The sequence below is a fragment of the Mycteria americana genome, chromosome 2 (assembly GCF_035582795.1).
Source record: "Mycteria americana isolate JAX WOST 10 ecotype Jacksonville Zoo and Gardens chromosome 2, USCA_MyAme_1.0, whole genome shotgun sequence".
Lineage (NCBI taxonomy): Eukaryota > Metazoa > Chordata > Aves > Ciconiiformes > Ciconiidae > Mycteria > Mycteria americana.
This window is the reverse complement of record NC_134366.1, coordinates 58,737,028-58,762,312: the sequence shown is the minus strand read 5'-3', so window position 1 is coordinate 58,762,312 and position 25,285 is coordinate 58,737,028. Positions and strand designations below refer to the sequence as shown.

The 25,285-nt window shown below is 42.1% G+C and overlaps 1 protein-coding gene across 8 annotated transcripts in view; it reads left to right on the top strand.

Annotated features, from left to right (window-relative positions):
* The window catches only part of GLI3 (GLI family zinc finger 3), a 215,829-nt gene that overhangs the window by 53,924 nt on the left and 136,620 nt on the right, over nucleotides 1-25,285 (top strand). For 7 of the 8 annotated variants that reach the window (XM_075493586.1, XM_075493585.1, XM_075493579.1 and 4 more), the window contains one exon: nucleotides 14,145-14,387. In XM_075493586.1, the coding sequence (XP_075349701.1) occupies nucleotides 14,145-14,387 (243 nt within the window). Of the gene's footprint in view, nucleotides 1-7,820; nucleotides 7,850-14,144; nucleotides 14,388-25,285 lie in introns of those variants that run through there. The other variant, XM_075493587.1, reaches the window with a different exon arrangement.

Here is a 25,285-nt window from a genome sequence, read left to right as displayed (position 1 = left end):
TTTTTTTTTTCTTCTTCCCATTTACCCTGAAGTATATACTTGTAACTTGAGGTGCATAAGCTACACTAGTTGAAGCCCTAATGTGTTGTCCTGGCTAAAGTTGTATGACATTTTATGAGGTAACATGTTCTGAGAGTCTTGCGTAGACTTCAGTATGAGCTAAGCTGGTAAGTTAAAGCATAAGGGAAAAGAAAAATTGAAGTGTTGTCCAGCCATCCACCTGCATGTTTTGCACTGCCTTTTCTGCAGGAGTCACGTTAGCTTGAGTGTGTTAGCTAGCCTTTGGGAAGGTCATGCCTTTAAATACAGGCCCAGACAAATCTGAATCCAGCTTATGAAGATGCCATTGGAACTGTCTTGAAGAGCAAGGGGGAGTGTGTGTGAATGCTGATGAAAACCCAGGTTTTTGTGGGAAATGGTGAAGGTTAGGAGAGAATAAATATTCTTTTCGATGAGAGAATTTGAAGCTCTTTTGGGATATGCAGGTTCAGACATAACAGTGGATACATGGGGTACATGGGATACATTATGCAAGTATATTGTTGGCATCTGTTTACATAATTTCCTTACGCACCTGTGTATTCTTTTTTCCACTTAACTTGAGGCTTCAACAAGCTCCCTCTCAGAGAATGTCTTTCAGAACTTGATTTTCCTTAACTTTCTATGTTAAGGAAAATGGCAAGTTTCACCTTCTTTTGACATGGCATCATACATTACCTCAGGCTCACTTGAAAGGGTTTGGTAGCTATGCCGGTGTGTTGCGGGGGGTTCGTGGTGGGACAAGGCTGAAAAAAGGCCAAACATCTCTAAATAAAGTCTCTGAGATGGTATACAGTAATTTTTATGTAAACCAAAGGGCAGTGATGTGATACAGGCCATGGTTTGCCCCCGTGCGAGGGAATTTCTCTGGATGGAGATGTTAAAATTTTAAAAAAGTATTAAAGGAAGAGAAACAAATAGAAGGCTTCATGTGTTCAGAAATGTGGACAGATGAATTGTGAAGATGCCAAGAAGCGAATTCCGATTCCTGCTGCTTGCTTGATTGGCAGCTAGTTGTAAAAACATACAGCAATAGTGTGCTTTGAAAAGTCAGTGAGCAAATGCAGGCCATGGCAGAGAGCTCAGTTCAGCCGATTCTGAAATTACATAGACACCCCTGATTTGTGCCAGTTAGATTGCTGGTTCAAGGCTTTGGTTAATATAAAAAGTAGTGCACGTACTTTGATGTTAACATTCTTTAATGTCCAAGTTTACATCTTTGTTTCTGTGATTTTTTTGAAGATAAGACCCGAAAGAGAGGGAAGTACGTAGTTCAGTGCAGCTGACTACGTGCAGTGGTAACCTTACTGCTCTGGAAAAGACTTTTTTCTAGTCTTTAGAAAGGAGTTGCAACAAGCAAGCCCAATATGTATTCTGCTGTGAGAGGGCTGTGGACTGTCAGTCTTTTTGCCATGAAAAAACAGCATTTTCTAATGGGAATTTCTTCTTTACAGCTAGCTGGTTTTGATGTTACAATTCTGGTACATCTAAAAAGGCTAATTGAATTTTATAGGACAAATGTGTTAAATCTCATATCCTCTGCAAGAAGGATATGTTAATACAACAAATGGTTGTGGCGTAGTTGACAACATTGTCACGGATAACTGTAGAAGTACCTTAAGGTGTTTAGGCTACGGGTTATCTTCTGCTATTTTTTACATTTACAAGACTTGTGATAAACTGGTCCAAACAATGAGATTAGCATAAAAGTATTATTCTTAATCTCAAAGATTTGGCAGTATGATGTGAGAGAGATCTGTATTGTAGTTCCAAAAGACCATGGTTTCTCTATAAAGGAAAAAAATGAATTCTTGTTGGTGCCGGTAAGATGGACCTTCTGTCCTTCACTGGGGAAGAAAGAACATGGCCACTATTTGGAAAAAAACTTCTTGAAATATTTAGCAATCTGTAGAGGACATTGGTAAATCAAGTCCACTGCTGCTATTCAGTTTTTTCAGGAAGCTTATTAAAAGCCCTCATTCAGAACTTAAGCTAGTTTAGATATGAAGAGGGTGAAGAAGTGTGTTTTGGGTGAGATTTCTCTGCTAATGATATAATAGGCAGAAGGGCTGGTTAGGGTAGGCATCATGAATTCAGGGCAATAACACTTTAAAGGTTGATTTGTTTGTTTTCTTCTGGTCTTATTTTTTTTTCATTTATTTTCCTTCCCTGCAGAAGGACGTGGTAAATAGTTATTAGTCAATAGTTACACATTTGTGGACAAATTGTGCAAGTTGTGGACAACCATTTTACGTAACAGAAATGGGAGGCACGCTGCATTTTGCAGAGTTGGCACATTTAATATACAGGGTGATTTGTAGGGCAGCTTTGGGCTGACTGTTCAACATATTGTGCCTTCAGATCTAACTGGATGTTTCTGTATATAAATCAAATGGACCTTCCATCATTACTGTCCTTATTTGCTATATAAAAATACTTTTTCTCTTATGAAATCAGTTGCCAGTATTTTACCCATTTGGTGAGTGAAGAAGACGAAGTTGTGAGAAGTGGCTTTTGGAAGACCAGGGTGAGATTCAAGGAGCAGAAACATCTTTAAGTCCATAGTCCCCTGTGAATTCTCCCATAACAATTTTACTTTTGCAAGAACTTGGAGGTTCAGTCCCTCATGCCAGTTGTGTGTGAAATGCCTGCGGAGGTTGCGTTTCCTTTAAAGAATGTTCTGGTTCTTTTTCTTTGTTCTTCCAGAGGAAATACCCTTTCTGACATTAGTTTTGTTTCTTTATGCCTCACTTTTGTTTAATGCAACAGTGCTGCACCTTTTTATTACACAAAACTTATTAACAGAAATGGAGGAAAATTTTTTTTAGTTTTGGTTCTGCCATGACGGGGAAAAGTCTGTGGCATGCTTAGAAATAGTTAGAATTCTTAGTGGTACATTTAAGAGGCAGTCTTACTTTGTTTTTTTAAAATAGGCTTCTTTCAGTAAAATTCGGTAATTCTCTTTTGATGTTGGAATACTTTCTGGATTGGAATGGATCCTTCTTTACTGGCTACAGTTTTGCATTCTTTCTCAGCACACAGAAGTGATTATACTCCTGGGCAGTGTGCAGTGATTTATTTATTTTTATTTTGCTTGTTTGTACATAGCCAAGTGAACTGTTCAGGTGGTTCCCTTTTCCTTCCCCAGCCTCCTTCTCATACAGATCATGCTTATTTAACTTTTTTGGGGGATGAAACTTAGTTTATTTTTCTATGAAATGAATGTTGCCTGAAAATCTAGGTAGCCAAAAATAAGGAAAAAATAATAAGGAAATATTGAAATTTCCTTTTGCCAGACCGTGCATGGACGAAGCCACCAAAACATGATTAACACGTTAAGAATGCTCTTTTTGAGCTGCTGTGGCTAGTGTAGTAGGAATAGAGGGTGCTGTTTTAATAAAATTGTTCTGACATTTTCTTTCTGAACATATGAGTGTTTTTCTAACTTGGCTATCTTTCTGATCTCAGGTGTCCATTGCGTAATGATAAATGGAAATATATAATATTGCTTAAGACAGGTATAAGCACTTAAGTACGTGCATGCAGTGGGATTGTTAAAAGCTTGCGGCGATATTCCAGTGTCTTTTAAAATCTGTTCTACAGCATTCAGGTTAGCAAGGCAAATGCAGAAGTAGTCAAAAAAATGAAGTCTCGAAACCAGTTTTGCTCATCCCTAGAACTCAGCAGAAAACATTAACCATTAACTTGTTTTAATCCAAAAAATGATCTGGTTGGCGTGCAGTTCTTCCTGCTGTGGGGTCATGTTGAGAAGCTGGAAAAAGCTGGTGTGTCTCAGGCTTTCTTGCCTCTTCTCAAATGTAGCAGGCAAGGCTGGTGGACCCAGCCAGAGGCTGGGAAGCCTGGCCAGAAGCGTGCAGTGGGAGTGAAGAAGGGAGGAGAGGCACTGGCAAGGAGGAACCCAATGTCCTGGGAAGGAGACCCCAGAGGCTAGTGAGCTGTAGTCAGTTGTCTTAATTCTCCAACTCATGTGTCACAAGCCTTCTCTCCTAAGCTTTTAAGAGTATTCCTTCCCTAGGTGAGGGGAGTGGAGATCATAGTATGAAGAATTTGCTTATTCCTTTCCTTCCAGGCTCTCCACTCTCCATCTCTCTTTGCCCACTCACGTGCACCCATCCTTGGACCCAGTCTGATGCTTGCTTGTGGCTGGCAGTAGTATTTTTGATGACTGGAATGTGAAGACGGTAACTATGTGAGGTAGTATGGCAGCGCATATCTCTGCCAGAGCTCCTGCATCCTCCTTAGTGGAGAAAACTGAGAAGAAAGTGAGCAGAGGGGAGAAAAAACAGGTTGGTCTTTGGGAAGGTCAAGCACTTTTTAAGGCCTAAGGAGACTTTTTTTTCTTTTGTAAGGGGGTGTCTCCAGGCGGGGAAGACAGCCTCTGAACTTCAACACTTACTGCATCTACTTGATAGGTAAACAGATGGCATCAGGTTTGGGGTTCTCGGAATACCAAATTCTTGGGGGAGAAGCAGTGCTGATAAAAGGAATATTTGACAATATCTGTGGATTAGTAGCTCTGCAGTTTTTAACTAATGCACTAGTGTCCAGAATATCATTCAAAGCATCAAATTGTTTGGTGTACAGGACTCGAGTTTTCTGGGGAGGTTTTTTCTCTGCTTGAAAACATCCTTTGCTGTAAGTCTTGCATTTGTTTTGCAGCATTTTTCTCCTCAATTGTTTAGACTTCCGATGAGGAATGTGATGTGAAAAGTCTCATTTCTGTGTTCATGTATCCAGCATGCCTGTGTGGACACTTATGTGCGGACATCCATGTATCATGCAGAGCCTCATCTGCAATCAGTTGACTTTATGGAATGTAAGGTGGAGCTGAATTTGTGAGTGCATGTGACCACACACATCTGTATACATATGTGTATATAGAAATACATATACATATACATCTGCACACACAAAAAATAGATGGCATTCAGATTTTGCCCTGAGACCTTGATGAAATCATTGTTCGCAACTGAGATTGCAGCCACTGTAAATCAGGGCAGAGTAACCCATAACATATTTTTAAACAGCTGGTATGCTTCAGAGGCCAGAAGTACAGGGATATAATGGAAACACTGACTCTTACTGCAACTGTGCAAAAGGATGCAGCAATAAATACATTTCGCAATGAAATAGGTGATATCTGCCATCTAAACTGAAGGGTTGCCAAGGCTCTGGGTTGTTGCAAACCACATAGCGTTTGGGTAATGATTGCATTTAGCAGTTTGAACCCACCGAAGGAAAAAGGGAAGAAATGTCACCTCCGTTTGTATGCAACACTAATTAAGGTAACTTTTTTAATTCTATCAAGGCCAAGGTATCTGGGCTGTAGATGTTACAAAGGGAGATGGTGCACCAAAGGGTTTATAACTTCTCTTTCACTTTTTATGGCTTCTAAGCATGGCTAATCACATTTATATCAGGCTACAAACAGCTTTGTGAAACAGCTTTAAGGCCTGGTGTTGCTGCTGGCTTGGTAGAAAGTGACAGCACCACAGAATGTCCCCCAGTGCCCAGTGAAATGAGGCAGTTACCCTCAGATAGGCGTAAATGTGCTATTAGATGGTTGAGAAATACATTTTTCCCCCTAAAACCCTCCTGGGAATTTATTGTAGTGCCTTTGATGTAACTAATTAGCCTGCTCGAAGTAAGCAGTGACTAACAGTCTAATAACTGGCTAATGGAAGGAACTTCATAATGTTTTCAAATCAGGATCCTTTTGAGTGTCTTGCAAGAGGCTGAGGAGCTTTTCCTTTCTGAGAAATGGTTGTCAATAGTCAGATCCTGATGTCTGTAGCCATCTTTCTCCAAGTTACATTTGAGACTCCTGGTCTTTGAAGAGGCTAGATGTTGGAGAGGAGCAATAATCCTGGAGATACTCTGAAAGTGCAAAGCTCGAGTTTTAGCCCCGATCAGCAGACTGGGAGCAAATATTTTAGTTTCCTGGGGCCATCGCACAGTAACTTGCAGTCTTTGCTGAATTTTGTAAGGTGGAACACTTTTTAAAAGGGGAAATGAAAAAGTAAGATTGTTTTTGCAAGAGATTTTTCTCATGCAAGTTTCCCAGTCCTCAAGTAGCAAAATCAAAACATAAAATTTACTATACCAAGAAAGGGAGATGTTTTTGCCTGCCTTCTAGTTCTGCAAATTGAAAAGGAGAAATTGCATACTACATGTTAATTTTGCCAATTAATTCTACCTTCAAATGTTTTCTACTTCTGCATTAAGGCTTTCTTTTTTTCTTGTCCAACGGAACCACAAAGCACTTTTACGACTAAGAGTCCCTTTCTTATCAAGCTAATGATACAGCATTTCCACATGCTAACAAACATCTCCAGTACGTTTTCCAGGCACAGACCATTCGTGCCCAATGGCCAGACCATTTCTGATGCTGGACGTGAATCCCTCTTGCTCCACTTGCATGAATAGTTTCACTGAATCCCTGGGATTACGGTGTCAGTAAAGCAAGCAGGATTTGGGCCTTGTAGGCCCCATGAAGGTAAACTTAAAAGCTCACCACCTGCTCAGTACCTGGGTGCAGGGTTTAGCGTTTCTCCTGCAGCAGCCAATGTCGTCACTAACACTTAAACCAGAGTGCTGGGGGCTGTGCTCGCGAGCGGTGTTAAGTATCACTGCAATAATCCACTGTCTGCCATGGGAGAAACGTGTAGCCCTGAACCTGGGAAGGGAAAAAGTGGTTTTCAGCTGTTTTGATTTAAATTGTTTGTTTTTGTTATTTTAAAGCCTGTGTGGAAATGGGCTGGGAGAGGGCTTGTTCAGAAGTGAGGCTCACACTTCTTTGGCGTCTGACGCTGTGAGTTGCTGAAAATGAGTGCCTCCGTTAGCTTCCCTGAGACTCGCAGCCCCGCGGGCTGGGGCTGGGCATTGCAGGGGCTCAGGCTCCGTGTATCGGCTGGTTGGCCGTTCAGCTGGGCAGCTCTAGGCAAACTGGACCAACAGGATACTGTGGGAATCTGGTTCGCAGCAAGCAACTTCCGCGACTTGATCCAAAGTCATTGAAGTCAGTGGGATGGCTCAAGTGTCAGGTCAGTAACTTCAGGCATACACCCAAATGTTACTCCTTTTTTTTTTCCCATGTCCCACATGATCAGTGAGATGTAGGATCAGGTGCAAGGCAGCCCAGCCCTGCCTTGTGCCCTCCTTGTCTGCCTTCTGAGGGTGAGAGTCCCAGGACTGACAAGGAGGTTTCCACAGCACCCTGTGCCTTTGTGTAGGTAGCTGTGTCCGCAGCTACCTCTTGTTCACCAAGTAGGATTTTTTTAGCTTAAATGAGATTTTTAGCATCTCCCTATAGATCTGATGCTGGGGTTTGCAGATGCAGACTCTCAGTTAAATCTGGTAGGTGTTTGCTTGTATGAAACTTTAAAGATGCTTTTATTTTACATAATCTCATATGTCTGTTTAACTTCAGCCACTTTGTTTTAGTTGGGAGCAGTTGGGGAGGCACCAAGCAGTGTAAATTCATGTGGATAATCAAGAAATTGAGATAAAGACATTGCTACTAACAAGGCTCTCTCCGATCTAGATGCCTGAAAAAGTTTACCTGAGTTTTAAGCTGCCTTGTACCATTAGCAGGTTCCCCAGCAGTCTTGCGCAAGAGTTACGTGCGCAGCTGGAAAGGGCTGTGAGCCATGTTCTGCTGATAGCAATGCATGGCTGACTTAATGTTGGAGCAGTGTGAGCTCCGTACAGGCCCAGTCTTGTCTTCTCCAGGTCGGTGGGAGCCCTGCCATTGACCCAGAGGAGCGCAGGATCAGGCTCTGTCTTGAAAGTCGTAGAAACTGTATTGATGCGCTGTGTTCTGGCTGCCTCTGTACTGTCAAAAACAGGGCTGAATTGAGTTGTGCTGTAGGTGCAGCAAAAATGACTGTACCTATCATTTGTGGAAAATAATGGGGGGATAGAGTATTATGTAGGTATTGTCGGGATTGGGTCCGCTTTCTGCTTCCTTGTTAAATCCTTTTTCTTCCAGTGAAAGTTAAAGATGACAAACAAAAGAATATAACGGGTTTCTCAAAACAAACAAAAAACAGAAAAGAGCTGTGTATTCGTATTCCAAAGGTCACAAATCAGTTCCTAGAAAATACCATACACATGGTAATGGGAAAATAAGTAAGCTGAAAATCCATTACAAATGGGAATATAAATCTATACATTTTCAGTGGTTAGCTCAGATAATGTATGCTATTTATAAGCACAAAAGTCTTGTATAAGGTATGCTTAAGCATTGCAAATAAAGTAAGTACCATACTTGTTATCTAACAGATTCTGTAGCCTCTTGTATGGTTGGAGTCTATTTTTAAAACCGATTATAAGCATTGTGCTTCATATCTGTGTTAGTGTTTCCAGAGCGTGTACTTCATGTGCAGTTGCTGCAAATGCAGGAAAATAACAAACTTGGGACCAAGAGTGCCCGATTTAAACTACTGTACCCACCCAAAACAAAACTTTGGTTGCAACATGCACTGTTTTTAAAGGCAGGCACAATCCTACAGATGTATTTTCTCCCACTTTGCTCTTAAGGTGGCCAGAGAGTAGTGATCAGCATGTGTATGCAAGAAGGTGCAGATACAGGTGTCCTAATGAGCCTGGAAATTGCTCTATTGCATCATTTCAAGAAAGAAAATATCAAGTCTCAAAAACGTGAGGGAAATTGCTTCCTTACTTAGGTATCTATTCTATTAAGAACCTAAGTACTCAATCTTTTTTTACATCCCATACTCTCCCTTCCTTCTGGCTCACAGCAACCTAAAATGCTACTTTTCTGGGAAAGACTGATATTCTGACTTCAGTTTTGTAATTTAATGATGGAGAGTTTCCTTAGTAAACCAAATTTAGAGTACTAGAATGCTTATCTTATATCCAGACCTTGAACATAAAAGGCATTTTATACCATCAATTGTTCATTTAATGAGCAATTGCAGAGTGCAGGACGGTTAAGGGATTGAGCTATATGCACCATTATTGCAAGAAGTATTCCGAAATACCAGAAATAGGACGTAAGCTCTGATCAGGGGGACTGTGAGCACAATTACCTTCTTTTCAAATCCTTCTGTGACACTGCGGGAGGAAAAAGGACTTTGAAACTTGAAAGGAAAGAGCTTGCTTTCAACCTCAAAAGCTAGGAGGAAAGGGCTCTGAAATTTGCTCAGTATTCCCAATTCACCATTAGCCTGTTTCTTCCTTTAGCCTCAAGGCATTCTCCGCTTTTTGAAAAGATGTTAAGAAATTCAGTCACAATAGAGAGCCTAGTTTTGAACATGTTTCACTCGGTCCATTGAGGTCTGGTCTTCAGCCTTTGTGTGGGGTGAATTGAGCTGAGCAGCAAGCTGGTTGGGGAGAGGTGAATGAACAGTCTCTGTGCAGTCACAAATTCTGGCAAAGAAAAGATTACCCTTTCCTTTATTTTACAATATGCATTCCTGTACAATCCTGCTGGTGGCAATATGCGGAGCCGAGCTTGTGCTTAGGTCAATATGGAGCACTTGGTTTATAGCAACTCTTGTTAAGTTTGTCTTGTAATTGAAGCTGCTGTTGACCTTGCTTGGAGACCATTTGTAAAACCGTTTATTTAGCATAAACTGAAATAATAAACCCTCCTTCTCTTAGGCCGATTGTGATAGGGTGACATTAGTTTGATTTAATGATTAGCCGCCTGACCCCTCAGCTAGAGAGAGCTGCTTGAATAGGGAGAGTTCACTAGGAAGCACACAGGAAGAATACTAATGAGCTTGTTAAATTTAGCATGGCACCAACCACTTTTAATTCCTCTAATGGGAGAAGCACTGCCTCTGAGAGAGAGGGAGGGAGATGGGGAGAGAGAGGAAAAGGGAGAGAGAGGAAAAGAGAGGGAGGAATGCCCACGTCCCGGTAGCCAGAGAATTTTGGTCAACAGAAGAGCTTGGAGGGAGCGTCAGCCAGGGTCTCTTGGACTGAGTTGTAAGTACCTTGTCCCTTCTCTTACCCAGCTGAAGTTCGTCGGCAGATCGCTCATGAGACAGTAATGTTCTCCGCAAGTTGCATGCAGAAATGCGGCTATGAAACTCAATACATGAACAGATTTAACTGGGCTGGTGTTATCTCTTTTAAGCGAGGGGTCTCTCTGAAGTGTGTTGAGACTGATTTTTAGCGTGGTGTATCAATAGATTTCAACTTTTTTCTTAGTTGCTGACTTTAAGAGGTTTAAAGTAAAAAAGCTTCTACTTTGTCTTGGTCTACAATAAAAAAAAGCAAAAAAAGTTCAACAGGGAAAGAAAATCTAATGGATTTTTGCATTAGGTTTTGGTTTGTCCTGATTTTTAATTTTCTGGGTAAATTAGCTGAGCAATTAAAAGTGCGTTTATTCAGGCATGCTGTCCAGTGTGAGTTTTTTCAAAACGCTTGTTGATTAAATGAGGTGCTCCTTGGTGCTCAGCACTTGTAATAAAAACTGCTTCTAATCAGAATAGCAGGACTAAATCAGGTATTTCTCAGTGGATGGGAGAACCGTGGATTAATGTGATCGTTCCAGGCTGGACACTTGTAACGTGTCTCTGGCTACTGGCTTGTTAAGACAGAGTAGGCTATACATGAAGAAAGAGGAGCTTATGCAGATTGCTCTTGGGGCCTGATTACTTTTTTCTTTTTTCTTTTCTTATTTAACCCCTCTCTCTTAGACCTGCAAAAGGTGGGATGAACTGTGCTGGAGTCAGTGAGGTCCAACCAGCTGGAAGCAGGTGGAGATGAGGGAGGATCAGTCCTTTTAACTTCAGCATTCATCTCTCTGCAATATTTTAGTAAATCAGATGTTTCTTTTGACCCTAAAGCTGGCCACTTCTAAAATGTGAGCAGAGCAGTAACAGTTGTCGTGTATTTGGCTGTAAACCCCTTTGGCAGATGCTGCTGTAGAAGTGGGCTGTTTGCTCACATTTTTGCTATAGAGTCCCACTTGTTGCCATGGTGGACAGTATGTTTCTGTCAATAATTTGGCCTGGCACAGCTTGCCTGCACTTACTCTTAAAACTTTATTGAAGGATTCAGCTGAAACAGAACAAGATTAGACAGCTTTTGCCTTTTGGTGCACTGGAGTGGCTCGCCTGCCGTTGCGAGAGTCGGCAGCATTACTGCAAGAGGAGTTTCCCGCTCGGCGGCCGGGGAGCTCCTGCAAACCGCTTGCCTGTTCGCGTCCTGGAGCGCAGGTGCTGTCAAGTGTCTCATCTGCCCCCTATCAAAAGCAGCTCAGTGGCGCGGAGCGTGAAGTAAACGCTTAGCGAGATGGCTGGCCGTTGAATATGCCTTCCTACTGCAAAAATGCTGTCATGTTTACTTTTAAAAAAAAATACTTCTGGGGAAATCTTTACATGGCAGACAGCGTACAGAAATGTTTGACTTCTAACAGCACACGGCAGTAATTTCGTAATGGGGGGAGAGGTGGTTTGATGCAGAAGGAAAAATACTGCTTTTTTATTTTCTTTCCTTTTTTCCTTGAGGAACCAAAAAAAAAAAGGAAACCTTATTAAAACAAAACACATTTTTCCTTTAGTTTCAAAGTTACTGAAAGTAGGTTTTGAATTTCATTCAGCAATTTGGAAAATCAGCTTGTTCCGTAGCAGTCACTAGTACCTTGATTCATGACACATGCATGTTTTGAGAAGGAAAGAATAAAAGTGGAGCCTGCAGACAGACGTCAGCTTCTTGTTGTATCCCAGGATGGCAGTTGTAACAAATATTATCTTTTTATGGAAGAGTAAAAGAACTGAAATCCTATCTGATCCTTGGATTGATTATACGGCCCCACAAATCACTCCAGCTTGCTTCTTTCCGTACTGTGGTAGCACAGGTTAGCTTGCTCTGCTTAAGGGTCTGTCAGGATTTCAAATAGAGTGTAATCCCTTGTTTTTACAAGAGTTTACATCTCATCAGTGAAAGTTCACTCTAGGTTGAAATTTAACATAAAAGACTCTGGCTAGAGAGAAACATGATGGAAAATATGACTTTGGGGTGATTTATTTTTTTACTTTTTAGTTATACAAGCAGCTTTCTAAAAACCTCATATAAGTTTTAAAGTTTTTAGATTCCCTTTTGCAGTTCTCTAACTAAAACCAGCTTTGGTGTAAAAAGTTGAAACCTTAAACCCTGCTAATCCAGAGCAGGGACCGGTGCCTGTGCATATTAATAAAAAGTAGAAAAGGGCAAAGGGTTTAAACTCTGCAGTGTTGTTGTCCGTTTTCATTAACTCTTTCTCCTCAGACCCACTCCTGGAAATGCTCTGTATGGAGAATTACTGCTAGCTGTAAAAAGAACTCAGTCCCTGGAAGATGCTGATAAGTCAGCAGACCCTGGTTGCTGTAATACTTAGAGATAGAAAAATAATGAAGTGCTCAATAGGCTACGCTGCTGGGTTTTCTTGTTGTTGCTACTTGGGAGGAGAGGGGGCAGGGACAAGCCTAGCAAGCACGGCATTCAAAGCAATGGTGTAGCCAGTTTATGCATATATTGGCTAAAATTCAGGTCCAGGTATCTATATGTACGGAGCCTGTTTCTAATCTAATTCATATGAAGGCAAATAGGTTGAGTTATGCTGGTGTCAGGCTTGGTGAAAGTGGTCTCCTGGTGTATTGCTCACTGGTGCTTTTGCCGTGTGAATGAGTACACCAGGGGAGGGTACAAGGAAAAATTTAGCCCTGACCTCAAATCTCTGACAGCTGAAGTGCAATCTTGGCACTGTTTGTCAATAATCTTTCCTTGCATGTGGATTGTAGAGTAAGTGTACCTTAGTTTTATTTCCTAGGAGTGTTTTAATTTCCTTTCTAGTTACCTTTTTTGTGCCTGGTGTTTAATAATAAGAGGTTCCTCACGCACTTATAGAACTGCTGAGCAACTTTTGAAACTAAGCATATTTATCGGTACTTCTTCAAGACGTATTGGTGTATGCTTGTATGTGCCGGGTGGCTGACTGAACAAGGCAGTACCTGGAGCATGGGTGTGGGCCAGGATTACAGCCAGCAATCGTGCTTGTTTGGAGAAAACTCTCTGTATTTTAAAGTAATAATGCAACCTTAGGAGAGCATTTACAGTAGAGGCTTGTGTAGCTAACAAAACCCCTCCGCCACATGGCACATGTGAAATGTACCCAGGAACGTGCATCTGGCTTTTGAAGAGCAGAACTGCTTGGTCTGGTTTTCGAAGGGTGCGCGTGGCCCATGGGAGTTAAAATCCACATGGGAGCAGAGGGTTGGTTCGACACCCGGTCCTGGGGCTGCCTGCAAGGGAGGCTGGTGGAGCCATCGCCAGGAGGCCCTTTTCCCCTCACAAGTGGTACCACAGGCCTAGAGGTTTACTCCAGACTAGGGCTTGGGTTTGATCCTCCTAATTTTTTTTTCTCTTTCCCCTCGGTCATTAAGAATTTGTGGGTTTGTATGTGTGGATATGGGGAAGAAGGAGGGGGGAGCACGCTCCACCACCCTCCATGTGCATCCTTGTGGTGACACTGTTACAGAGCGGGTGGCCTCACTTGTGCCTGCCTGATGCTGCTGGTGCTGTATCTTGAGAAATTTTACCCGTTTTATTGTTGCCCACCTTACTTCTGACTGCCAACGACCTTCCTGCGAGGGTCCAGCCTCTCACACAAGCAAACCTCCAGGAGCCAGGCTGCAGAGCAGCAGTGGGTGGCTAGGTTTGATTTAGGCCCAGCCAGCGGGGTTCATCTTCTCCTCTTTGTGACAAATTGTTTTTTGCCTCCCTGTCAGGCAGCCCAAACTCCCAGTCTCCTTGTCCCAGAGGCAAGAAAACAGCGAGCCTGTGTCTGTTCTCACAGGATTGATAGCCCCGCTGGTAGGAGCATCGGCGCATGGGTGACGATGATCTACCGCTCGGCAGCTGCCCGCTCTGAACGGGCGGGCTTCCCCAGGCCATCTCTCATAGCCACACATGCACCTACTGTCACAAACTTACGCCGTGAGGAGGGGTAGTAAGGAGGAGGGCGGGGGGGAGAACTTTTCTTTATTGTATTTGCTATAAACGGGCTAAAAGTGTGCGTCTCTCTTTCTCCTTCCCTTCTTTCTTTCTTCTCCCTCATTTTTTTGCAGAGGATGAAAGTCCTGGGCAGACCTATCACAGAGAGAGAAGGAACGCGATCACAATGCAGCCGCAGGGTGGGCAAAGCCTCGGCAAGATCAGTGAAGAGCCTTCCACGTCGAGCGAGGAAAGGGCCTCATTAATCAAGAAGGAGATCCATGGATCTATATCGCACCTTCCCGAACCTTCTGTACCTTACCGCGGGACGCTCTTTACCATGGACCCCCGAAATGGTTACATGGACCCTCATTACCGTGAGTATCGATTGCTGGTTTGTTTGGGGGACAAAGTTGGAAGGCTGTCAAATTTAATGCAATTTTATTTGTCGCCTTGCATCATCCCCAGGGAGAACTGCTTTGTCTGTGGGGGGGGGCTGATTTGAGGTAATACAATCTTTTGTCTGAAGTTAAAAACCAGGGGGCAATTGCATTGCAGCTCAAAATTACCACAGGCCTCTGCAAAGGAACTTCCACAGGACATCTCATCTGTTGCTAATCCTCCTCAGCCATCCAGGGTTGCATTTGCTCCACCTCCTTAATACATGAAGAAAAAAAGCCTCATTAAAGAAAGCACAGAAGGAAAATGAAACAGGCCTTAAAATCCCTCTTTTAAAACAATGTTGAAGTACGGTATTAAGAGGAGGAAGGACCGTGCCTTGTACCATAAGAACTGGGGGGGGATTGGAAGGTTTATTGCTGTGTTTTTGGGGTTTTTGTTTTGTTTTGGAGGTTTTTAGGTATTTACATGTGTGTTTGAGTATGTGGGCTGATGGAGTGGTTTTGCAATTTTCTTCCCCAGCTACAGTTCCCTGAAGTTGGGGGGGGGAGAGAGGGAGAAGCAAATGTTTTCAACTTCTGAATTCCTGCTCAGGCATTAATAAAAAAGTAAGAAATTAACTGACACTTGAACACAGATGTGGAATGGATTTCTCCACAGGCAAAATATGAGGGAGTTAAGCAATTTTTTTCATCTGCTTCTAGTTTACAAAAAAGAAAGAGGAAAAAAATCATTTAGTTGTGTAGTAATGAAGTACATCTTGAGGTGTCAAGGCTTGTTTTTGATTATAGATTTATCACCCAGTCAGGATACAGATTTGCCATTTAACCTTCCAGTCTCCAGTTCCAGATGATAGGCTTAAGACCGAGAAAGAGGGGCCAGTCTGTGTTGGTTTTTTTTTTTTTTTCCACATCATTCAGAAATTTTAGTGTTTTAAGGCAAAAGGTCATTAGCCAGATGACTGATTAGTGAGGACAGCTGATTAGTGCATGTTTTTTTGCTAAAGAAAGTGCCAGGGATAAAAGCTAATTTTATCCCTTCATTAGTTGGGCTAGCAGCAAAGGGGAATGTTCACTCATCAGGGTGCAGATCAAAGTATGTCTCGCACAACCTTAAGTCTCCCCAACCTCCTTTTTAAAAAAAAAAAAAAAGCCTGATTGTTAATAAGGATGGAGGTATAATCAGAAAACGAACACTTGTTGTCTTTCTAGTTTAGATCAGTATTTAGGGGAAAAGTTTGTGGTTAAGCTTCTGAGCTTTCTTCCAGTGTAGGCAGTTGATTTCTGTACACCCTCCTCCTCTCTCGCACAGCCCTGCTCAAACCCTCTGGGGGAGTTACTCATCTCTTTCTACTGAGGAGGATGTGCCGCAGCACAGCAGCAGCAGGCTTGTCTGCCAGAGAGGCATGAGTGTGCAGAGCAAACGACTGCTCATGAGCAGCAGTGTGTAGAAATACTAGCTTGTGGGTTGGAGACACCATTTGTAGCTTACGTTTTGTTAATGCAACCCCCAAATCTCACTTAAAAAAAAAAAATCTGGGAAGCAAAATAGCTTCTCTGTTTGTAGGCAGTACAGCTGGGGAGAGATGAAATGTTCGACGAAAACAACCCCCCAAACAAACATCAAACTTTATGCTGAATTTAGTGGTGACGATTGCCATTTTGATCATCTGACCAGCTGCCAGCTCACTCCTTAAATCTAGTTCAAAGTGTTACTGATACTACTGAAGATTCAGACTGAAGAAAAAGGGCCGGCCGGTCAGAATGAGTCTGAGTGGTTTGCATTTAGTTTATTTAGTTTTATTTCATTGAATTTGCCTTTTGTTGAGAGTTCTCAAGATTTAATGAAGCTACTATGTGTGTATTGTGACCAATAATGCTAGCTAGTTAGGATGTGTGGGCTACTAGAAAAACATTGATGTCAGAAGTTGAGAGAACAGCGGAGGTTATCGAGCGTGTAACAGTAGAGAAACAGGAGGTAGATAGTTAATTTTAAATGAGCAACATGATCTTAAAGCAAAAGTCTAAGTCAGAAAACATCAGATGGGCAGACCTGCTTCACCGCTGCTGTAGTGAGTCGTACATTTGTACTCACTGATTTATAAAATCCCTCAAGCTATTAATGTCATATGAAGAGCCATCATGCTTTTATTTACCTTTAATAGATGTGATACAGAAGGACAACTAAAGAGACAAATGTCTAGTTAGATTTATAGGAAAGCAGACAGGCTTACTGAAATTTTCATAGTAGTTGTATCATTTATATATGTAAGACATGTTTTCATCAAAGTGGTGACTGTATTCAGGCTGACACTTATAGTGGTCCATATGAAGAAGGCTGAATAATGTAAACATACCCCAGTCCCACTGTAGCAACAGGTAAAGAACCAGCAAGGCTATCGTTCCCTTCCTTAGTTTCTTGCCAGTTTTGCTGGGCATATGGATAGAAAATACTGTTTTAATTCAACATAGTCGGGTATGTAAACACTCACAGTAATTCCTTAGTTTCCCTGTGGTTGGAAAATATAGACTTTTCAAGATGCCTAATTTGTGCTTCTATTTATACCCACTTTGTATTTAAAAGTGTGGGCAGGCTTCCTGTAACACAGGAAAAGGGAAAATAATTTTTTTGAAGAAGAACATCTGTATATTTTTATGGCAAGAAAAGAAAAAGAGTATTTAAGTAAATTGTGTGTGGAACGCGTGTCCCCTCCAGGAGCTGCAGTTATTAGAAGCAACTTGAATGCCTTGCATTTCTATATGTAAATGTGTGTCTCTGTGTATATGCATTGCAGGATTTTTTGTTATAATTTTTTTCCTAATTAAAATGACTGATGTTGTAAATGTTGGAAATAATAGTTACCATATATGTGGAATAAATACCTCACTGAGGGGGAGTTCGGTCTCCTGCAGAGTATGGGTGGGGATAATGGTTGTGTTTCAAGTGGACCAGCTTTTCAAACAGCTGGGATGAAACATGCTGTGGAGCTGGCAGCCCTTCTGCACTGCCAGAGAGCCCCTCAACCATTTAGCAACTGAGAATGAGAGCGGCCTCGTGCTCAGCCTGCAGCCCTCTGTCCTCCAAGAGATAAAAGGGAAAACATACAGGCCTCAACCAGAAATTTTTGTTTTCTGTCTTTTTTTGTTATGGATTTCTTAAGCGCTATTTAAACACTGCTCACAAAGTGTGGGGGTTTATTTTTGTTTTTCTAACTTTTTAAAAACTTTATTCTTTTTAAAAGCTTTAGGGCAGATGACAAAAATGCTGGAGTTTCCTTTCATGTGTTGCACCTTTTCTTTATTGAGGAGAGCAGGGTTACTGAGCTTAATCTGTTTCTTAAATGGATTTAAAACCCTGTGTTTCTCAAACACTGATTGCAGTGGTAGTTGGAGCCCCTTGTTAATGTAAATTTTGTCTCTAGAGGTGGGGCTGAGGCAGGGGAGGTGGGGATAGCAACTTCCCTTTGTTATTCTCTTCCCCAATTTTAATTCCCACACAGATTTATGGCAGTGCTAAGACTGCTTGTCTCACAAGTCATTCCTCATGGAAAAAATGAATCATTCCTGATGTAAACACTTTGATTTAAAACATACTGCTGGTATTCTTCCCTGGGTTTCACAGCTCATCTGAAAGAATCATTAGTTCCTAATTAGTAAAGCCTGAAGAATTATCTTAAGTAAAAAGCAGTGACAGTTCAGTTGGCTCTGATCTAAAAATTCGTATATACAGGAATGGCCCTGGCAGGATTCTCTTTCTGGTACGTCCCTTCATCTCAAAGAGGTTGCACTGAAAGTAGCTGAAAGCAGGAACTCACTCTTTTCTTTTTTCTTTTTCCTTACCGTGGATTTATTCTTCTGGTTTTGAAGCTTCTGCATCTATCTGGAGAAGTGGGAACTGCTTATTGCACATTTCATAGGATTAACCCTCCAAAGGTATTGATTGCCCTCAGTTCCCACTGACTGTGCCTGGACTTGTGCTTTGTAAGGATCAGGCCCCTTATAACTGCCTGGGTTAGATTACCCAGTGTTAGTGTCATCTCAAAATCAATTTGCAATGTGAACAAAAGACCACAGCAAGGAAAATACAGTGCTGGTTCACTAGGTGCACTTGTTCATTTACTGCGTTTTAATTTCTATTGATAGGAATTCCCCTTCCTTCATCTCCCGATAAAAAGGAGGAAAAAAAGAAAAAGAGAAGGAAATTAGATTCTGTTTCTGCAAATGCAAACTGGTAACTGGAAACACTGCTTTAAAATGCAATAGTTAGAAAGCAATGGCTTTTCATAGCAGCATGGTTTGAACCACGGTGGCCAGCTATGTGTGGTGCATTGGATGGTGAGAGCAGTCCAGGTCACCACCAGCAGATGAGCTCATGGAAAGGGGTCTCCATTTGCTTTGTAGAGGGAGGAGCTGGTGGCCTCCCTTGTCCTCTCCCTGGCACATTTTGAGACTGCAGAGGGACAACCAAGACACTTTTGGATAATCCCAAAGTAGACACTTTTCTTAACTCACCTCTAGCTTCCCAGCATCACCAGGTGGCAAGAGCTCAGGGCAGCTTTTTATAGAGGGTTTCCCCCCAGCCTTGTTGGAGAGCGGTAGGAGTGTCAGTGAGGAATCTTGTAGAGATTTAGGGCTGGGGTCTTTTAAAGACATTTAGGGGCTCTTCAATTTCAAAGTGAGTTTGGCCTCTTAAATACCTCTGAAAATCTGGGTCCTACTTATTCATCTCTTTCTGCAGCATTTTGCAGGGGAGGGGCTTAAGCGCTCTAGTAACAAAACTCTCCACTGACAGTGATTTATGGGGTGGTTTCCAAATGTCGTCAAGGAGGGGTAGTTGAAAAAAATAAAATCTAAAGCTTTTAGTAAAACTCCCAGGAAAAAGCCTCTAGTACAAAAGTGAATGCCAGATTACTGGTGTCAGCTGAGCAACTGAAATGTTGGTCTTTAAGAAAATTAGCATGTTTCGAAAGATGTTTTTGGGTTAAAAATCTAAAATGTGATAGTATTTTTCAATAGCCTCCAACAAAAAAACATTACTGCTCTCAAAATCAAACTTAGGGTCAGAGGCAACTTCAGTTTGAAATTTTGGAAGGTGCTGCAGAGCTCTTAAGCTTAACAGCAGTTTATAAATGGAAACCTCCAAGATGCCTCCCAAAACTCCATGGTCATGTTTGGGAAGTTCTGTTCACTGCAAATACTCCTGCCCATTTCTCTGGAGTCCTTCTGTGGAATAAGTGGGGTCTCTTGAGAGCCCTGGAGTTGCTGTCCCTGTGTCGTCCTCTCATTTGGAAGTAACGATTGCACCCATAGATTTACAGCTACAAATGGCACATAGAGATGTCCTTTCTTCTACCAGATTTTCTCGCTCCTCAGCATGAGATAGACTGCAGAACTGCTGATACGTGAAAGGCCTTGAAATGTAATGTGGTTGAGAAGCTGAAAGGTGATCTTTTAGGGTTTCTTTGTTTTGTTTTTAAGTTTGGGTGAATATGTAGCTTCAAATACTGACTTTTTTTCTTGACATTACTAGTTGTATTAATTTCAGCTGGAAACTATAGGCAATGATATGGAAAGAGGTGATCCTGTTTGTGTGTGGAGGGTAGAATAGGATATTTGAGATCTCTTATAGCCCTATAATTCTGTTGGACTTAAATTTTAAAAATGTCCTGAGGATCATGTTTAAAAAAAAAAAACAAACAACAAAACAAACCTGTATGGTTCCTAAGAGATTTACCTGTCAGGCACTACCGGGTATGGAGCCTTCTGAGAAGCAGATGGGTTCTGTTAATCTCTCCTTTTTTTGGTTGTTCAAGTGCATGTAATCTGTGGGGTGAAGTTTTTTAGTTTGTTTTTTTTTTTTTTTTTTTTTTTTTTAAGGAATAGGGAAGACAAAGGCAGATGACAAATGCAAAAACACTTACCTCTTTCACAGATTTGATTTGGTTTGTCAGCTAAAGCTTTTTTAGATGCTTTACAGTATGTATTTGTTGTATACTGCCTTCATGGAAGGAGACAGAATACATTGCTCAGAGCCATAGGATCATAGTTAAGAACTCTGGGAAAAAAAGCCAAGAAATAATGTAATCCATCTCTTTAGCCTCAAGGCAGATCAGCTGTTCCTAAATCAGGAGAGAATGAAAAGCTGCTTCAAAGTTGCTGTGTCCCTTGATATGTGGACATTTCTGTCTTTGAGTCTTGTGACAAGATCTGTAGTGGGTTTGGACTGATCTTGTGTCCCTACATGGTAACTTCTATAGCATCAGCAGCTGGAACGTCAGGGGCAAAAAAGAATTTAGAAGCCATAAAAATTTGAGTTGAAAAGTTTTGATAAAGTTTCTTCTTCCCTCCTAGAAATCCACTAGCATGCAGGAAATATGGTACTTCCCATTGCTGTGCTCTCTGAAAAAAAAACCAACCACCAAAACGCCCTAAAAACACCACAGCCTGACGCATAACTGTTGTGCTCATTACTGTCATTTCAACAGGCAAGATCATTAGTTTTCTCTTTTTATTAGTTATCAGAGTGATCTTTGTGCTATTGTTGAGGCTGTGCAGTACAAGGGGTTAGCCAAGTATGACAGGTATGTAGAGAACGAGTGGCCAAAGGAAGATAAGCATCGTTTATTGCAAATTTTGAAGCTTCCCGTAATGCCTGAGGTTGCTGTCTGTCAGTCAGCTTTTTGAGTGCTTTGCCCTGCGAGCATTTCTTGGCCAAGGGCACACAGTTTGAAAAGCAGCCTCTTTGACTTGGCTGCTTAGAGCTTTAAAAAAGGTTAGCCAGAACTCAGCTTTTGGTGTCAGATGTGTTACCTGTATCTGTAAGGAGCTTTGTGGCTGCGACAACTTGAGTCTTTGTGACAAAGCATGGGGAACATGAGAACCAGGTGCTGGTTCAGCGATAATGATTTTCACCAAGAACTGAAGCAGATTCTCCTGAGCTGGTGAGTATAAGCCACGTACTTAACCACTGTGTAGTGCTTTACACTGCCAGGGAGGTGGTTCTCTTGCATTGGTGGCCTTCCGTCTGGTTAATGTGATAGAGGGAATTCAGTTGCCTAAGCAGAGCTTTCAAGTGCCATTTTCATGCCTGGGAAGTTCCTAGCTGGTCTGTGTCTGCCACCCTGGAAAGACTGGTCTTCAGTACATCCTGTGTTACATCTGTTAACTCTGTATGAACGTCTCGGATACCTTAGGGGTCCAAGATGGCACTATGAGTCTGTGTTTGGGCAGCTGAATCCTCGTTAGTGTTGTAACCAGGCATTTAAATCAGTGTGTCCAAATGTAGAAAATAAACATTTAAGTTCAGTTCTTTTTTTATCCCTCTCTCTGTTGCCATTGTGCAGCTCTTGTGAAGAAATCTGTGGCAATAATTAGATGGCAGAGTAGCTAATGTCTATAGGGTGCTCTTCTTTCATGGTTCCCTTGTGTTAATTTTGTCACGTCCTGGGTGCTTGTCACTAAGATCTGGATGTGCACTATCCTTCCTTGCTGCTGCCCTTGGGGCCAGGGGGAAGCCCAAATGTGTGGGCACCGAGGGAGGGTGTTATGTCCTGGAGGATGCCTCAGGCCAGGCAGTGGGGGTAATGGCAGCATGGGGCACCATGGACCTGCTCTCCCTGTGGCGTGGACTTGTTAAGAGAGGTTTTGAAAGGCTGTGTGGCTCCTGTTGACAAGGTGCAGTTTCAAGATTGTCCTATGGAAGTCTCTCAGGACCAGCTTTGGCCTCCTGTTGGAGTCCAGGGTTGAACAGGCCTTTACTTTTAAGACAGTTTAAATACTTTGGTTGCTGAACCATTTTCAGGATCACTAGTGGATACAGCTTTATTCCTATTGATTGAGCTCAGTACTTAGGAGGAGAGCCTCTTAGCCACAGCCTCTGCTTCCTTTTATTCACACCTAGCAACCCAATTAGCTTCCTCTTAGCCTGGCTTTTGGGTAGTTTACACAGTACTCTCTAACCTCTTATTAAAACACTGCTCAAATTACTTACAACTGGGGCTCTTGAACTTGGTCAGTGGGTCACATCTGAGTTTGGAGATCATGTCAGGAACACTTTCCCCTTTAGTCAGAGTTATACTGGCTACCTTTTTTCATTTGTGATCATATAACTTACAGCCAAGGCAGCAACCACCAGTGTGGGGAACCAGTACCGTACTAAATACCAAACTATTGATAGCTGTGTTTTAAAGAGTACAGCTGCTGTATTGTCGTGTGGTCATTGGCATGTGTGGTGGCGGTCAGTAGACAGCAGCAGGAAAGGCAGTACGTGCATGGGAGTGTTTGTGTGTACAGGTTTCTACATCATCTTCGTATTTGCTTTTAAAAATAAGAGTAATCACTCCTTCCCCCCCCAAAAAAAGGCAAAGGAACATTTTGTATTGTCTTTCAGAATTTGTCTTGCTGAGTTTTTGGGGTTCAGTGCAGATAGCTCCCCAGATAACGGAATCGCTTTCTAATCTAAATTATGCTTGTTTCCTGCTTTACACTGAATAAGGTAGCAGAGAGGGTCCCCCATTGTTCATTCTGGTTTTCTTTCACATTTCAGTGCTGCCCCAAGTCATCATTTTTCCCAAACAGCTGAACGGTGCTGATCCAGAACCCAATGAATTCAATGAATCAACAGCTGCTGGCTTCAATGAACTTTGTAATAATCCCCAGTTGCCTTATATCTACCCTTTCATCTTACCTGCTTCTTGTGCTAGTAGTAATTTAAAATTGTAATTCCCAAGGATCCATGTTACCATTTAGCAAATGAAGAGCTATCGTCTATCTACAGTCCCCTGTTGAAGTAGCTTATGGTAACAAGCCAAAAGTGATGGCATATGACATACTTTCAAATAAATGGCTGATTATGGTAGCAGCTGAGTGTAACACCATACCAAGTATTGAAGTAAGTAACTAATGAGGTAGAATGTGTTGAAATAAATTTAATTCCAGCATGTCACACTCCCTAGCGTAAAAAGGTACTGCATTTGATTTGTATGTTTTTTCACCAACCTGCCTACACATACAACTGTTGAAAACCTCCAGCTTTGGCCTTGACTTCTGTTAGACATCATTGTTGAAATGGAATTGGGTTACTTGAGTGAATAAGGATTGTTGGATCAATGCCTGTGTTATGTATAAACAGTGGTTGCTCACTTCACTGGGATGGACCAGCATGGTACGGTGATAGGAAGCTGTTGGCACCAAAGCCATATTTCATGCTGGACAATATTTGAGTTGGCATCATCACCAGTGATCTGCAGTGCTTTTAACAATAAAATTGGTGCCAGACATTGAAAACATTAATTGCTGCTATGATAGGAGTGGAATTTTTTTCTTCTTTTAACTAGAAGGGAGAAGAGGAGCACTAGTTGTATATCACTGGCTAATCATTGAGCTGCCCAGTACTTGGGATGTTTGATTTGGAAAGTCTCATGTAAGGCCTGCTCCTATATGCCCCTACTTTGCCTGAGGCTGTCAGTGACCATGGTCTATGCTTACTTTCACTCTTACAGGTTTTCAGATTTTCTTGATTTGCCAACTTGAGTACAGAAAATTTAAACAAGCTTATAGGCACATAAAGCCAACTGGAAGAAACTCCTTATAAATAAAGATCAAAGGCCTGATCTGGCTTTGTCTGCTCCCATGGAAAAAATTACAAAACCTGAATGAAACCCAAAATGCTGGCCTGTGAAAGTGTTTCTGGGTTCTTGTGGGGAAATGGCACATCTCTTCAAAGATGGTAGGTATTTATCGTGTATGTCACAGATTAACACACATCCTATGTTTAGTAGCGCCTTCCATCCTCTGTGCATTATAAACTGGAAAAGCAGGTTGAGGACATGGGCTGCTGTAGTGGTTCCTCCCATAGATGTTAGTTTTGTGTGTATACTGCTCTGAAAAGGTGGTCTGTACAGGGAGGTTAAAGGATGCTGCAGCTCTGCATCCTGACCAGCCTCCCTCTCTGGGGTTTTTTGGTAGACAGCCTGTGGGAGTGTTGCCCGTGTTGTGCTAACACGTGGGGCTTGCCTGGGCATGCAGGGTTCTGCTGGACTAGAGGGGTATAGGCCAGTTACTGCTGAGGCCATGCTTGAAGGCTGGCAAAGAGCCAAGGTTGATGTGCCTTATCTTAAGGGGGTGGCCTCTGGTCTACCTTTAAGAAATTATGTAGACATGGATACTGCTTGTTAAGGCTACACAAGGTATTGACACAGCTCCCCGAGGAAGACAGTCATCTGAAACAGTGTGCCCTGCTGGCTGTTGAGAAGTGACTGTTGTATTTTCTTATGGGAGGCTGGTGCTGGTCTGTGGTCCTGTGTTGTCATATGCATGACAATTCATAGAAGTCATCTTCAACTTTAAATTCCTTCTGAGCACGCCTCTAGGCCAGGTTAATTTGGCAACATGTGCCAATAGGTCTTGGCTCCAGAAAATGCTGTGGTCTGCTCAGGGTTTTCTACGTAATGCCTTTTTAAATTATCATTCAGACCCTATATATCTGTTCCTTGTTTGCTGCAGTGTTTGCTTATCTGTGTGTCATGGTGAGGGATCAAGTATCCAGCTCAGCTGTTTGATGCAGAATCTCACCATTTACATGGTTGGTTGAATTCTCCCAGCTGTGATTTCCCAGGAAGCTTCAAAAGCAGAAGGTGCTTTCGCTTTCCTGTTTCCATCCTGCTGCGTAATACTTCCATGAGCCCCACCTAACTGCAACTAATGACACCCTTTTATTTTGTCAGTGCAGGGAACTGAGAGGTGCTGCTGGCAGGCAACATCCTCTTCAGCCTAGCTATACTTTGCTTCTTGTTCTTCTGACAGTGCCATGCACTTAGAAGAAAAAGACTTAAAAACTGGTCCAGAATTGATTGAGTGCAAGAGTGGGAAGCTAGAGG